At 50.6% G+C, this 15162-nt stretch overlaps 1 protein-coding gene across 2 annotated transcripts in view; it reads right to left on the minus strand.

Moving 5' to 3' along the window:
- The window catches only part of WIPI1 (WD repeat domain, phosphoinositide interacting 1), a 29777-nt gene extending 14926 nt beyond the window's left edge, over positions 1-14851 (minus strand). The window contains exons 1-4 of one of the 2 annotated variants that reach the window (XM_059997122.1): positions 14698-14851; positions 10246-10328; positions 8723-8892; positions 5196-5292 (exon numbers count right to left, since the gene is read on the minus strand). In XM_059997122.1, the coding sequence (XP_059853105.1) occupies positions 5196-5292; positions 8723-8892; positions 10246-10328; positions 14698-14777 (430 nt within the window). In that variant the 5' untranslated portion in view covers positions 14778-14851. Of the gene's footprint in view, positions 1-5195; positions 5293-8722; positions 8893-9623; positions 9717-10245; positions 10329-14697 lie in introns of those variants that run through there. The other variant, XM_059997123.2, reaches the window with a different exon arrangement.
- Between the last annotated feature and the right edge of the window lie 311 nt (positions 14852-15162).

Consider the following 15162-nt stretch of genomic DNA (forward strand, 5'->3'; position numbering starts at 1 on the left):
CCACTCATGCCTTCTCAGTTTTGCTGAATGTTACACCCCCATGACTTTTTTTTTTTTTTTGCAGTACGCGGGCCTCTCACCGCTGTGGCCTCTCCCGTTGCGGAGCACAGGCTCCGGACGCGCAGGCTCAGCGGCCATGGCTCACGGGCCCAGCCGCTCTGCAGCATGTGGGATCTTCCCAGACCGGGGCACGAACCCGTGCCCCCTGCATCAGCAGGTGGACTCTCAACCACTGCACCATCAGGGAAGCCCCCCCCCCCATGACTTATTGTTTAACTGGAAGTTTGTACCTTTTGACCCCATTCAACCATTTCACACGTCTCTTCCCCCTGACCCCCAGCCTCTGGTAACCACCAGTCTATCCTCTGCATCTGTGAGCTTGTTTGTTTTTTTTGAAGATTCCACATATAGGTGAGATCATATGGTACTTGTCTTTCTCTGCCTGACTGAATTCATGTAGTGTGATGCCCTCAAGGTCCATCCACGTCATTACAGTGGCAAGATTTCATCCTTTTTTATGGCTGAGTAGTATTCCATTATATCTATATGCCACACCCTCTTTATCCACTCATCCATCGCTGGACACTTAGGTTGTTCCCATGTCTTGCCTGTTGTAAATATTGCTGCAATGAACATTGGGCTGCAGATATCTTTTTGAGTTAGTGTCTCCATTTTCTTTGGATAAATACCCAGAAGTGGGATTGCTTAATCATAAGGTAGCTCAGTTTTTAGTGTTTTGAGGATCCTCCACACTGTTTTCCACAGTGGCGGCACCAATTTCCATTCCCACCAACAGTGCACGCAGGCTCCCTTTTCTCCACACCCTTGCCAACACTTGTCTCTTGTCTTTTTGATAATAGCCATTCTAATAGGTGTGAGGTGACCTTCAGAGTTGTATATTAAAATGTAAATATTTCCAGAAAGGAAGGAAGCTTAAACTTCTTCAGCTAACATGGAACTTCCTGTAACACCCAATGGAGAGTGAGTTGACACGAGAGTCTGACAAGAAGGGACCAAGGATGGTGGCGAGGGCAGGTACACCCTGCCACGTAACCACGTACCTGACAGCTCTGCCTCTGGCTCGCACCTCGGCCAGCCCACCTGAATGTAGCCAAGGGGCCGTGCGTACCAACATTTGCAACTTAATGACGGTCCCCAGAAATGCTGAACGTGAACTCCTTTAGCTTCCTGTGGTCCAATTCTCAGACAAATCCACCCAGCTCTAAGAATGCACTTTATTTCTTGTGAAGCCCCCAAGGAAAGTAGGAAGACTTTGCTATAGGCTTAGATATTCCCGTTCTACTCGTCTTCTGTTTCTGTCACGTGTCCCCTGAAACCCTTTATAGGAAGGGAAATGAGCCTTTTCTTTTTTAAAATAAATAAATAAATAAATAAATTTATTTATTTTTTTTGGCTGCGTTGGGTCTTCGTTGCTGCATGCGGGCTTTCTCTAGTTGCAGCGAGCGGGGGCTACTCTTCGTTGCGGTGCACGGGCTTCTCATTGCAGTGGCTTCTCTTGTTGCGGAGCACGGTCTCTAGGTGTGCAGGCTTCAGTAGTTGTGGCACGTCGGCTCTAGAGCACAGGCTCAGTAGCTGTGGCACACGGTCTTAGTTGCTCCGCGGCATGTGGGATCTTCCTGGACCAGGGCTCGAACCCGTGTCCTCTGCATTGGCAGGTGGATTCTTAACCACTGTGCTACCAGGGAAGTCCCAGCCTTTTCTTTGATATTATTTTATAATATAAAAGTGATAGTATAAAAAATTTGTAGAGGCCAGAAAATATAAAGAAACAGAAAAAAAAAAAGCACGCAGAATTCTAAAACCCAGAGGCTTTTCACTGTGCTCAATATTTGAGAATATTTTCTTCTGGCCTTTTTCTTTTTTTAAAATATAAGGAGTTAGGTTTTGATGTGGATTTTGGACTTCAGACTGGACACACATTTTCATAAATCATGGTCAGCTATAATTCCACTGAAATGGTTTGGCTGTAATCCTTCTGCAGCTGGAGAAGAAAAATGCCTGATTTCCATTCAAGAACCAATGGCACCATCGGCTGGAATTAGAAGGAAGTCCTGTGATTCTAAATCATTCTTACCTTGGTATTTATAGTATTATGTGTCAAAATTAAAGCAAGTTAACAGTGATTTATAAGATGCAGTTCCCTCTGGGTTGATTAATGGAATATGCTTTCCAGTTTTTAAAAATAGAAAGGAGAGAAATCGTCTCTGTACTTACAGATGCTCTATGCTACCATTTACCCCACCTGCATTACATTTTCAGAAAGAGCGCTCGCTGGGGAATAAACGGCTACTCTGTCCCATCATACACACTGCCGCGTGGTGTAGACTGCTCCCCCGGTGTTCCGTGAGAGCCTGTGAGACCGACAGCATCCCCAAGTTCTGCGGGTGGTGGAGTTTTTAATGGAGATTTCCACCTTCAGCTGCTCAGGGTACAGACGGCTGTGCTAGCAGGAAATTAACATCGAGCCCCGTCTGGCCAAACCCTTTAAAGGAAGCAGCCTGCAGTCTTTGACACAACAGGAATGGGCATGACACAAACAGACAGAAGGAAGGAAATTTACAGCCACGGCCGGTACTGAGCGTGAAGCAATGACAGGACTCTGTGTGTATCACGTATTTGTAGTTCACAAAGTCGAAAGACATTCAGAATTCGTGTGGCTGAGCCTGTCAGCCAAGAGGCCCCGTCTCCCTGTGACCCAGGAACATGCATCACATCAAGGGCCAGAGTTTCCATCTTACAGTTTGTTGTTCAGAAAATACATGAGAGGGTGGGAACAAATGAAGGAGACTCCTGGCCTCTGAGGATCTCATCTCTGTGGTTTTGGACGTTCAGAGTCTGCTGGGGGTCCTTGAGCGAGGGGCGGGTCATGTCACTGCAGGGAAACCCCGACCTGTCCCGAGCCTGCCCTCCTGGCTGGAGATGGACATGATGCATGGAACCGGCCGGCGGGCGAGCCTGGCCGAGCCTCGTGTGCCCAGCAGATGGGACTTCGCTCTCACCCCCTCCCCGCCCTCGGGGAGTCCTCCCCATAAGAACTCTGTGGGGTAAAAAGGCTCATCCCCATTTTACTGGAGTAGGAAGAGCTCAGGGGAAGCTGAGAGGATGATTATAAATGTCAGCATTTGAAGCTGTCTTGGCCTCTCTCTCCAAAGAATGTCAAAGCTGTAATAAGACACACGTTTTGGTCTTTCAACCCATCCCTGGTCTTTCAGAAGGAAAGGCTAAATCTCTCCCCCAGCCCACTGGTAATGTTTACCTGAGGACTCCTCCCATCATTTCTAAGTTGTCTTGAGATAAAATCATTCCCTTTGTGAGGCGCACACATCCTAACAGGAAGCACAGATGGCCCTACACCTGCAAACCTCCTTCCTCCCTGTTTAAAGTGCAAACCTGAGGCCATCCGTGCATTTTCTAAGCGAAGACAAAGGGCTGCATTTGCTCAAAGAGGAGACGGGCTTTTCGCAGGAGGAACAGGTTTGGCCCTGAAGGCGGGCAGCACCATCCCCTGGGCTGAACGGCTGAGGTGTGGCCGCAGGGGTGAGGGGGCTGCCGGCTGCCCTGACCCGTGGGACACCTGCTCGAAAGGCCACTGACGGTGCCCAGCTCCCCGCCTTTCAAAGAAACGGAGAGTCACAGGCAGCTTGTGAACTTTCTGCCCACCTGGCATGTCCACTGCCCACCTGGGATGTCCCCTGCTCACCTGGCATGTCCCCTGCCCCCCTGAGATGTCCTCTGTCCAAAGCCGCCAGGGTCCAGCCCAGGCCCGCGGCTCCGGTGGGCTCTGCTCAGACCCCACTCACCTCCCTCGCCCTGTCAGAAGAGCACATCTTCCTTTCAGCTGTCACCCCCTGGGTCCCAAACCTTCCAAAGACGCCAGGGCCCTTGTGCACCATGTCCCAAGGGTTTGGGGTTCCTGGCGTGTGGTCTGTACCTACAGTGCCTACTATGGTCCCGGGCACGTAGCATGTCTGCAATAAACACTTTTCCAGGTTAGTTCAACCTCTCATTTCTGAAAAACAGCACAAAACGAAACTAATCCCCCACCGCCGTCCCCGGCCATGGTTCCTTCACTTACCACCCTCCACTTGCAAAACAGGCTTTAAAGTCGTTCTCCCACAGAGCTTTCTAACGGCCTCAATGGCTGTGATCTTTTCAAATACAGTACCGTTTCGTCAGGGCTGAAATTTTAAAGCACTGAAGTCAACGTCAAGGGCCATCTGTATAACTCAGATGGAGAGAAGGAAATGAGGCCAGAGGAGGAATTACGGCCCAGCAGGCCGTGAGCAGGTCGCCGCCACAGACACCACCCCTGTGAGACGGGGGTTACTATTCCATTTTACAGCTGAGGAAACTGAGGCTCAAAGAGTCTAGGTGACTGAGGTCGGGCCACAGGGATATTGAAATTCGGTGGAAGTCAACAAATTAGAAAACCGCAGTGAACTGAAGCATTCATTTAACGACACTAAGCTGGAGCGCGATTTACAAATACTGCCCTGAATCATCAGGTCCGCACACTGTTCTGGTTTGGTGGCTCCTGTCCCACCACACAACTTCCTTCTCCTTTACTTCTGCCGCCAGGGATTCACAGAATGGCATCGTCTGCCTTTTCAACCTGACCAATCCCAGCTGCTCCCATTCTTAAATCAGGAAAATGTATTAAACAGTGTTACATCTGAGAATTGAATACAGTCTAACCTCCTAGCATATCACCCACGTAGAGAGAATTGTCTGCAACAAAAGAAAACACGTTTCTTTTCGGTTTGGATTGTCTGTCTCCCAGTCAGGTAGAACCCACTTCTGATTATGATGTCTGCTCTATACTGAACAACCAGCAAAGATAACTAGGGGTGAGCACCTTGCAACGTCAGATGCAGGACATCTCCTACGTGTCTGCCTAAATGCTTTGACACGGTTGCTGAGAATGGGTCCCAGGGGAAAGGAGTTTCTCCCAGGCTGCAGGGAAGGTCACACGGCTCTCCTGCAGGACGCATGGCCCAATATAATCTGAATCTGCGGCCATTAAGACGAAGCTTCAAGGCAAACACCACGAAGATTTATAAAGCAATGAAGGCCAAACGCTGCTTCGGGTTTTCAGTTTGGGTGGAAACACAGCTGGTGCAAAAGGGGCACCCAGACACGAGATTCGGGGGCACCTGGCCCGGGCTGCGGCTCACCTGTCGGGTTTGGAGGAATATCCAGGATGGTCTTCAGAAGCTTCATGTCTTTAATGTTGTGAATGTAAATGGACTCCTCCAGGCAAACGAGCAGCCTCTGAAATCACACAGACCCATCAGCCTATGGGGCTGACTCGTTGGAAAGGGGCCCGCCCACCCCGAGATCACGCCTCTCTCCTGGGAATCCTAACTCCATTCTAAGCCGAAAGGGGGGAGGAGTTTTCACGATCAATTTGAAGCTTACGTTATGTGCGCACAGCCGCGTATACATCACCGTCCACCTGGACAGAAGCACTAAATACAGGATCTTTGGAAATTCCATTTCGAAATTGAGATTTCCTTCTTGTTTTTGTTTTTGTACTTTTCCCCCTCCTCAGTCCAGGGAATCCTGGACGCTTCCTGATCAGACTCCCTTTGCCAGTGAAGACACTTCCGGGTAAACTTCTCGGTTCCCCTTCCCATCAGACGCCGCCTCGGCCTCCTTCAGGCTGGTGCTTCTCAGACTCTGATGAGCTCCTGGCATCCCGGGGCAAGGCCCGGGCTCTGCCTGGAGACCCTCGTTCAGGGGGGTTTCAACACGGACCCCAGACGTGAGGACCACTGCTCCCAGGCCAGATCCTTTCATCCCAGGGAACAACTCTTGGAAAGGAAGGAACCTAAAAATACCACTAAGAAGCGGTGGGCTCCCCTTCTGGGAAAAGCCTGCGATGCTGTTTCCCAGCGCAGAATTTTTCGGGAGACTGTCACTTGAACCAAGCGGAAAGGTAACACCGAAACACTTTTCTCAGGTTTATTTAAGGCCCTGTGGCCACAGCGCTGGGCGCAGAGGGCTGACAAAAAAGATGCTAACAGGGCCTCCAAATTGATGGCACGTATCAGTGCTTCTCCGTAAAGTCAAGTCCCTGATTCACCGCACCGCTTTGCCTTTCGCCTGCACTTACTACGTTTGGACTAGAGTGCTCTGTGCTTGTTGATGTTTGAGGGTTTGGGTTCGCTCCTGTGTCCCCACCCCCAGCCCCGCGTGCGACCCCAGAATACGGGGTCTTCACCATGCCCCTTCCTGCAGGGGCAGCCTGCACTCCTAGCTTCTCTGGCCTCATCCGCATCTCTCCCCACCAGCTCTTAGAGCACCACCTGCTCTGTGGTCCATCGGCCGGATTTCAGGCCACCCCAGCCCGAGGGAAACACAGAGAGAACAGCGAGGGGCAAAGAGGAGGCACCTCGTCTGTGTTCCACGTGAGGGCTCGTTCCTGGGACGAGCGCAACCCTGGCAATGGCTCCCTTTACTAATCAGTCTGCGGTCTCAGCGGAACCCTGGGCTGGCCTCCAGCTCAGCTCATTCCCTGTCACCCTGGCTCTCATCTACTTGTCTAGATCCTAGAAGTAAAAACTCCTTTTGTCAACTAGAAAATTCTTTACAGCGTCTGCCCTTGGAGGCTTCCATCCAGTCAGTCTCCATCTGGGTAACGAGGGCCCCTCGGAACAGAGGGTCAAAGAACTGTGGACATTTACAAATCCAAACACATCTGGTTTACTGTCTTTATTCCACAGAGTACCTTTCCTCTATTAGTAGAAGGGGATTAACAGCAACTAAAAATGAAACAGATCCCAATTACTGAATATTCTTCCTTTCTACAGATTCAGAGGATTAGGGGTTTTCTTTCTTCTTAATACCCCACACAAATCTTGGACTTTTTTCCTGTTTTTCAGAAAGGAACTGCACAGCCTGAGGACCTGATGAAATAGACAGAGCAGGCTCTATTCTCACATCCTCGGGGCCGTGGGGGGGGGGGGTGGGGGGGGGCAGCAGCAGGACCCTGGCCTGGCAGGGAGGGCACACGAGCAGCCCTGTAAACCAAAAGTGAAGCGTCCCAAATCTGAATGTTTATAAGAGAAGCACACCCCGAAGACTTCCCAGACCTGTTTCAAATCATCTTCTTAGCAGAAGAAATGCTAAAGGAAGAGAGCCCTGGTCGGCCTGGGGTCCAGCTGGCTTGGCCGTGAACAGCGGAGAAGTTCTAGGTGCCGTGATGTTCTTTAGGAAACGCGGCCGGGGAACTTTGAAGTGAATATGGTGTTTTATTGAGGAGAGGGTGGCACCTAAAGGTTAACAGTCCCATTTGCTGATGAAAATATCAGAGAGCAAGCGAGGGACATTATACAAATAAATACCGTGGATACCATTTGAGGGTTCTGACCTTTACAGGACATTTGCCTAAACAGTCTTAATTTTTATACCCTGGCTATCAACGTATGCAAAGATAAAACGTCCTGCAAAGAAATTTAATGTGCAAACAAGACATTTCAGAGACAGCACCGGAGCCAAGAACTGTGCTTAAAAGCCTTCAAGTTGAAAACCCTCAAACTGCCTTTCCCTCTCTTGCCAAGAACCGGGCTTATCTTCTTTATCCCCTGCTACTCCTTGCTTCTAAAATACGCCGTATTCTATTTCTCAGGCCATTTTCTACCACCCTGCTTTATACAGACTTGAATGGATAGGCAGTCAACATAGTGGATCAACCCAAAGAAACAATCTCTTCCTTCTCATAAACTTAAGACAGCACTTTGTCTCATTTGTTTAAAAAAAAAGTAAGCACTTAATAGTTTAGGTACAAAGGAGAAAACGATGTCCTCGGTGAAGGCAAGGACCTCCAGCACCCTGGGGATATTTAATTGAATACACAGATCTGCTCGGTCATAGAAAGAACCGATTTATTTGTTTTTGTATTTAATAGGCAGCCGGGAAACAGATATTCACTGAGCATTTTTCTACCGGGCACTGTCTTTTCTACCAGGCCTTACGGTAGCGAGTAAAATGGATACAGTCGCTGCCCTCATAGGATTTAAAATCTAATAATTCAAGGGAAGCTCGGCTAGTGCCCCCGAATGCTTCTTTAACAGGAACTTACAGTTTTCAAAAGAATTATAGTGCGCGTTTGAGATAAGACTAACCCTTCCTCCAACAAAGAAAACACCACCAGAAACACCTTCAAGGGTTCGCCGGAAGAAAGAAAAGAAGCGGCCTGGGACTCGGTCCCAGCAAGAGGAGGGGCAGTTTCACCGACTGGCTTCAGCACTAACCCAGGAGTGCCACACTTTCTCTCCAGGAGCTTATTCTGACAGGCGTGACCACCAGCCGGCAAGGAATGTCACCATCTAGGGCCCAAAGCAGAAGGGCGTCCCTCTGGTTTAAGGTGCCCCTGCAGTGGCTCACGGGACAGATTCTGAGCCAGGGTTCCACCCAGCCTGGCTCCAGGGGGACAGCGTTCGCCTAGCCGGTGGCGGATGTTTGAGAAATCACGGCAGGCGGAAGGACCGGGGCCCGGGGGCGGTGCGGGCGGTCTCACCACCGAGACAAGTGTGCGGCGTAGACTCAAACCATGTCCCCATAATCCTCGGCCTGAGTTTTAAAACCCCCGACAGAGCTGGATGCTGGCGAGAGATGACCATCCCGAGGGATGCTCCTCTTTTCCTTGGTCCCCAGCGGCGGGAGCCTCGTGACCCGGAGGGACGCGCCAGCCCCTTACCTGCCGGTTCAGCCTGATGGACAAGACGTTGCTGGAGTAGCTGTAGCTGCAGATCTCCGTGCCCTTCTTGAAGTGGTAGACGTTCATCTGACGAGGCTTCGCGTGGCTCACCACCACCACCAGGCTGCTGGAGAAGAGGCGCTCCACGATGCAGACGTCGGGGATGTCATCTGCGGGCAGGGGGTGGGGAGGCGGCCGAGGGCACGCAGACGTCAGCCCGCCGGCCTCCTCGGGGTCCTCCCTCCCTTGCCGCCCGCTTGCAGAGATTCCCCGCCCCCTCCCTCGACAGTGAACTTTTACCCGTTTCCCAAGTTCCCAAGCCCTTTCCACGATGGACAGTCAGGCAGACCCCGGCGATCAAGCCGGGCTTTCCAGAGCATCCCCTGATGCCCTCTGCGGCTGGAATCACAGCCCCGCCCCCGGGGCCGCCGTCCTCTCTGCAGAACATATCTGGGAGGTTTGGATCAATCCACTCTTCCTCCACGGGAGGTTGCAAAGGGGTAACTACTCTGTCGGGAGGCTCTGCTTTCGGAATTCTTCTGGTCCCTGTTGCTAAAAGGTACAGGTGCCACCATGATGGGGGAGGGGAGGGGGCAGGAACAGTGAATTCTGTGCCTCCTGCCCGTCTCGCTGTGCTCCCTGACTCTCTCCGGAATCCCTTTCCTGTTGATAATACCCCGGACATCTGTGTTATGACCAGGGGAGTCCTTCTGTACCCAGGAAGAAGGTAGATCAGGAGGCCTCTTGAGCGCCTGTAGACAGGAGGCCTCCGTGTCTTTCTGGGAACATTCTTTTCACGCGCCTGCCTTTCTTGGGCTCCAGCAAGTCCCATAGGGAACAACGTGGGACAGATACAGAGCAGAATCTTCACAAAAATGTTATAATAAAAATAACATCTTACAAGTGAACTGGGAGCCTAAGATATTATTTGCCAAGCCGCTTTCTTCCCAGGAAATCCGAAGAGTGTGTTTTCGTCAATATGATGGTGGCATAAACAACAACCTTCCCTGAGACAATGAGAGAGGCACATTTCTAAGCTGGACTTGTTTTTAACATTCACTAGAAGTACTTCAATATCTTTGATATGGATTCTGTGAATGGGAGACTACTGCTTTATTAAAACAAGGAAAATACTTCCATGACTGAATGAATGTTACCAATATTCTACAGTGCCAATAAAAGGGCAAAAAAAAAAATCGTAAGTGAACTTTCAGTTTGACAATTATCAAAACTGATGACCGTGCATATGAGTATACGAAAAAGTGTCAACAATACAGTTTCAAAGGATTTCTTAATGTAAAAAGAGAATGTTACTTCAGCTATTGCCAAATCTTACTAGTGTTTCATGGTGGGGTTTTTTTTTAAAGCAAGTGGAAACAATGATTTATATTTAAATCTGAGAAAACACTGACTCTGTAAGTTTGTGGGTTAATGGAGGGAAATGCAGAAAGTTGAGCAGCGCCCCAGCTTCGAGTCTAGAGGGAGGATCTGGTGCCCTAAGGTTCTCACACGCACACACTTACTGCTTCCGTGGACGGGGTCCAGCTGCTCCACGGAGCTCAAAGAAAACAGCTTATAACCAGATTTGGTTCCAATCGCGAGGGATCTGTGAAGGCAAGGACAGCCTGGGAATGACAACAGGTACTGGGTCCAACCACAGGTGTGTCTGAAGAGAGACACCCTCCGTCCCTCTAGCCTCAGATAAACATACAGCCTCAGGAGCCAAGACATTTGATCACTTTCTAGACGGAGAAGCAAGTATGCCTTGTCAGGTGGGCAGGTCCAGTCGAAAGGAAGTCAAAGACAGCTACATACAAACATGTGAAATGGCGAAGAGACCTGAAACTGAATGGGCTCTATCGTCAAATGAAGTGTCAGACCCACCAGAGACCATGCTTTCCCAGCTGGGCAGAAATGGGAAAAATGGCATGTTTGACAATATTCATCACAGTGCTACCAAGAGGTAAATTATTTTTTTTTCTTTCCTTCCTTCCTCCCTCCCTCCCTCCCTTCCTTCCTTCCTTCTCTCCTTCCTTCACTTTCTTCCTTCCCTCCCTCCCTCCTTCCTTCCTCCTTTCTTTCTTTCTTGCTTAAAAAAGACATACGTGATCTTAGAAGACACAGTGGGTCATTAGCAGGCAAAATTTAATAGATGCTTCCTTCCATCACTTTGCATGAAAGCATCTCAGATACTTTATACCAGTTGTTCTCATCCCTGCTGCACATTAAACTCACCTGGGAAGCTTTAAGAAAAGTCCTGATGACTGTCTACCCTGCTCCCCCAGCCCTGTGCTTTTTATTTAATTGGATTTCTTTCTTTTTTTTGTTTTTTTCAGTTCAAGTACTTTCATGGGCAGCCATTCATGGGCAGCCATGGTTGAGAACTCTGCTTCACAAAGCCAGCACTGCACCCTACCAACAGAGCAAAATCGAAACCTTATCTGGGACAACGGGGGCTGAAAGAATTTTGTCGTCTTCTTTTTTTTTTTTTTTAATTTTTTGGCCGTGCAGTGCAGCCTGTGGGATCTTAGTTTCCTGATCAGGGATCAAACCCACGTCCTCTGCATTGGAAGTGCAGAGCTTTAACCACTGGACCGCCAGGGAAGTCCAGAATCTCGTCTTCTTAATTTTTCACTCTTCAACCGATAGATACAGAGTGTGCACCCATGTTTCCTTGGCCCCAGGATGAAAGCAAACGAGTCAGTTTTGTTCGGCAGCTGAGAATTCCTACCCAGCTCTCTCCTGCTTTGCCCTCAACACCTCAGTGATGACCAAAATCTTACCCAGAGCACCCTCAGAATAAGCCATCAGACCCTGACCCCTGGGAAATGGGATGTCAGGGCCGAAATGGACCTTAAAATGGTCCTACGTAGACCTAACAATTAGTCCAACTCCCTCATTCAAAATAAACATATGAAAAGGTGAGCTTCGGCTCTTCACAGGGAGACATGACTAAAATAAGCAGCTTACTGCTACAAGCCTGGATGGCCAAGGCTCTTGTTTCACTAGCCTAAAAGAGAGAAGGTCATATGATTCTCCCTGGAATTTTGTTTTTTTTCTACCCTAACATTTGTTCTTCCCTGGAATGGCGGTTGACTTTTAATCAGCAAGGTGGCCGCTTCTGCTTCTTTACTCCGCCCCCCCCCCGGCCCCCGCCCCCAACCGATCTGCTGAGCAGCTAACCTGGGGGATTAGACGTTTGCATCAGGCAACAGTGTGCTCAGAACTGGGGCTTGGCTTCTAATGACAACAAACTCGAAAGGCCAGCCAGCCGCATCTTAAAACTTCAAGATATACATACTCCATAGTGATCACTGTTTCTAAACCTTCTTCCCGTAAACTTTTTTCACATAAATATGTGTGCAGTTAGTTGCAAACCAAGGTTTCTAAAGCTTGCAAGTAAGGGAAAAAATGTTGTAATTAGAGTCTTATAATATTAACCAAAAGATCTGGCAACTTGAAATAACTTTCAAACATATGCCCTTCTCCACAAGAATTTTAAATATGGGAAATGCCAGTGTGATCACTGTTGTGTTTTAAATGGTTGATCAATGACCACAAAACACTCTGAATCAAGGAATTCAGACTAAAACCTTATTTCATTCATAAGGCCTTTCTGTAGGAAGAAAAAAAATTCTCATCACCTCTCATGAAAATGGGATTTGGGACAAATACATACCACGAACCAAGTGAAAAAAACACACCCAAATTGTCTGGCACAGGGCCAAGCATGAAGGATGAGTGAAGACTGCTAAAGTTAGTTGTCTTCTAACTAACCTTCTCCAGAAAAACTGGACCCTAATTTTTTTTTTTTTTTTTTTACCGGTACGCGGGCTTCTCACTGTTGTGGCCTCTCCCGTTGCGGAGCACAGGCTCCGGACGTGCAGGCTCAGCGGCCATGGCTCACAGGCCCAGCCGCTCCACGGCATGTGGGATCTTCCCGGACCGGGGCGCGAACCCGCGTCCCCTGTATCGGCAGGCGAACTCTCAACCACTGCGCCACCAGGGAAGCCTGGACCCTAAATTTGGCCTATACTTATAGAAAAAGACACGCTGACACTCCGAAATGTATTCGGCAAGGGGCTTGACTTATTTTAAAATCCAATGCCATACCCTCTAAGGCTCAAAGCAACTGCCTGTGACAAAAACTTTTATTTATAGGTGCGACAGAGCTGCCCAGCAGAGCCAGGAAGACAGAACTGACAGTAGGGACTAAGGACATTATCTTCCCAAGCACCCTACGGTTTTGAAAATAACATTTTTATCCAACCGCTATAGAAAGCTGGGACTTACCTAGAGTAAAAATTAACATCCCTTTAAAAAAATGTAATAACAATGCTACAAAGCAGAATTGAGAACATTTCCTACTAAGAAGCAAACTAGCCCTAGTTCCCCTCGTTAACCTGCTCTCAACTGGGAAGGCAAACACCCAGGCATTTCAACAGCCATCCTCTCTTGCAAAATGTTTCTTACAAAACATCAGAAGCGAATCTAGACCATCATTTTTGTAAACTCTGGCTGTCAACCCATGAGAAAATAATTTAGTAAGTCACGAATGGCTTTAAAAAAAAAAGAAACACAAAATACCAGAGGGCATTGCACACATTAAGAGCATGTTGTGAATTGCTTTTCAGTGATATGATACGTGTGTGTGTGTGTGTGTGTGTGTGTGTGTATACACACACATCTATATCTGGATATTGGGTAATGTTGTAACATGTATTTCTTATTGTGGGCTGTGGTCAAGGGAAGCTTGAAAGTCCCGCTTCTAACCCAGTTGTACAGCTACTGGATTACACGATTACACAGACAGCTTTTTCGAACAAAGGTATATCGTTTGGCAGAGGGTGTTTTTAAACAGAAACACAAAGGGAATGGAAGCCAGGGTTGCTTATGGTACACGATGGCCTTAATTACACCACTGAATGTTCAATATTAGCATAGCCCAGGCACAGACGGCCAACACACACCTGAAGCCGACTCCAAACAAGGAGCACGACAGAGACTGGTACAACAGGAAATGGGGAACTGGGAAGAGGTCATCACTGCCTAATGCTCTGGGTGCACATTCCAAAGAGATTATTCCATACGGTGCCCAGAGCTGGTGTCTAACAATCCCATGAGAAGAGGTAAGGGAGCAGCAGTTTGCTTCTAAGGGACACCCTCCAGCTGTCTGAAACGCAGTTCAGCAGCTCCCGGCTCTCTGGCCAAAGTCCCAATGGGAACATCAAGGTGAAACGTTAAAAATCCAGTCAAAAGGCAACAGAGCGGAGTTCACGCTTCTCCCGGAAGGCAGCCTGGGCGGGGAAAGGGCTCCTGGACTCCCAGGAGGAGGCTCGGCCTCTCCAGTGGGCTACGGGAAGACACAGTGAGAGCAATGGAGAGGCTCCTGACGCCCAGATCCGGCGGGCGAGGTGCCCTGCGCCGGGGCTGGGACCGGGGCTGGCCTGGCCGCAGGGATAGGCTGCCTCTGAGTCATTGGCCCTGCCCAGATGCCACGTTGAGATGCTCAAGGACAAATGGGAAAGTTTCTCCTTACTCCCATCTTCCTGGGCCCCAACTACCTCGCCTCGGGTCCGCTTGCAACTTCCCCGCCCTCTCCCATCTCCTTTGCTTTGGCCTCTGCCCCTCCTTCCCCAGACCCCCACTTTGGTCACTACCCCGCCCCCCCGTCCCCCCACGTTCCTTGGCCTCCTTCAGCCCCAATCCCCCGGCTAACTCCCTCCTTCTCCCCCCGGCCGGGCCCTCCTGGCTCTCGGCCGGCAGCGGGCGACGGGGGTGCTCAGCCCCCTCCTGGAGGCCGGGGAGGCCGACGGGGCGGCCCGGAGACCCTCACCGGTCCGGGCAGCACCGGCCGTCCGCCGAGGCCTCTGGGGACGTAGGCCCGCGCCTCCTGCACAAGTTGCCAACTGGACGACACCCCCGATCGCGACTTTTCACTCCCACCTCCCGGCAGGGCAGGCGCCTCGGCTTACGTGCAGTCCTGGTTGAAAGAGAAGCAGCTGAGCGCCTCCTCGACCCCGCCCGAGGGGCCATCCGCGGCCCCGGCCTCCATCGGGGGCTCGACCCGCAGCTCCGAGCGAGCGACAGCCACCTCAGCAGCCCGCTGGCGCCGACCCCGCGGGCCGGGTTGCCCGCCCCCTCAGCCCCCGGCCCCGCCCCCGGCCCCGCCCGGGCCCGCCCGGGCCCCGCGTCGCCCCGCCCCTCCTCGCTCAGCTCCGCCCCGCCCCGCCCCCTCCTGCGGGTCCCGCGGACCCAGCCGTCGACAGGGTGGGGTCCCCACTGCCGGCCTCCACTGGTCGTGAGCCCACGCCCCGGCTCACCCTTGGCCAATTGGCGACGGCTGTGGGCGGTACCGCCCTGCTGGCGACCCGCCCCCAACTCCGAGACACGGCTTGCCATTGGGAGAAGGCGCGTGACGCGAAGGCTGCAGGCCACGT

This window comes from Delphinus delphis, chromosome 19 (genome assembly GCF_949987515.2).
Source record: "Delphinus delphis chromosome 19, mDelDel1.2, whole genome shotgun sequence".
Lineage (NCBI taxonomy): Eukaryota > Metazoa > Chordata > Mammalia > Artiodactyla > Delphinidae > Delphinus > Delphinus delphis.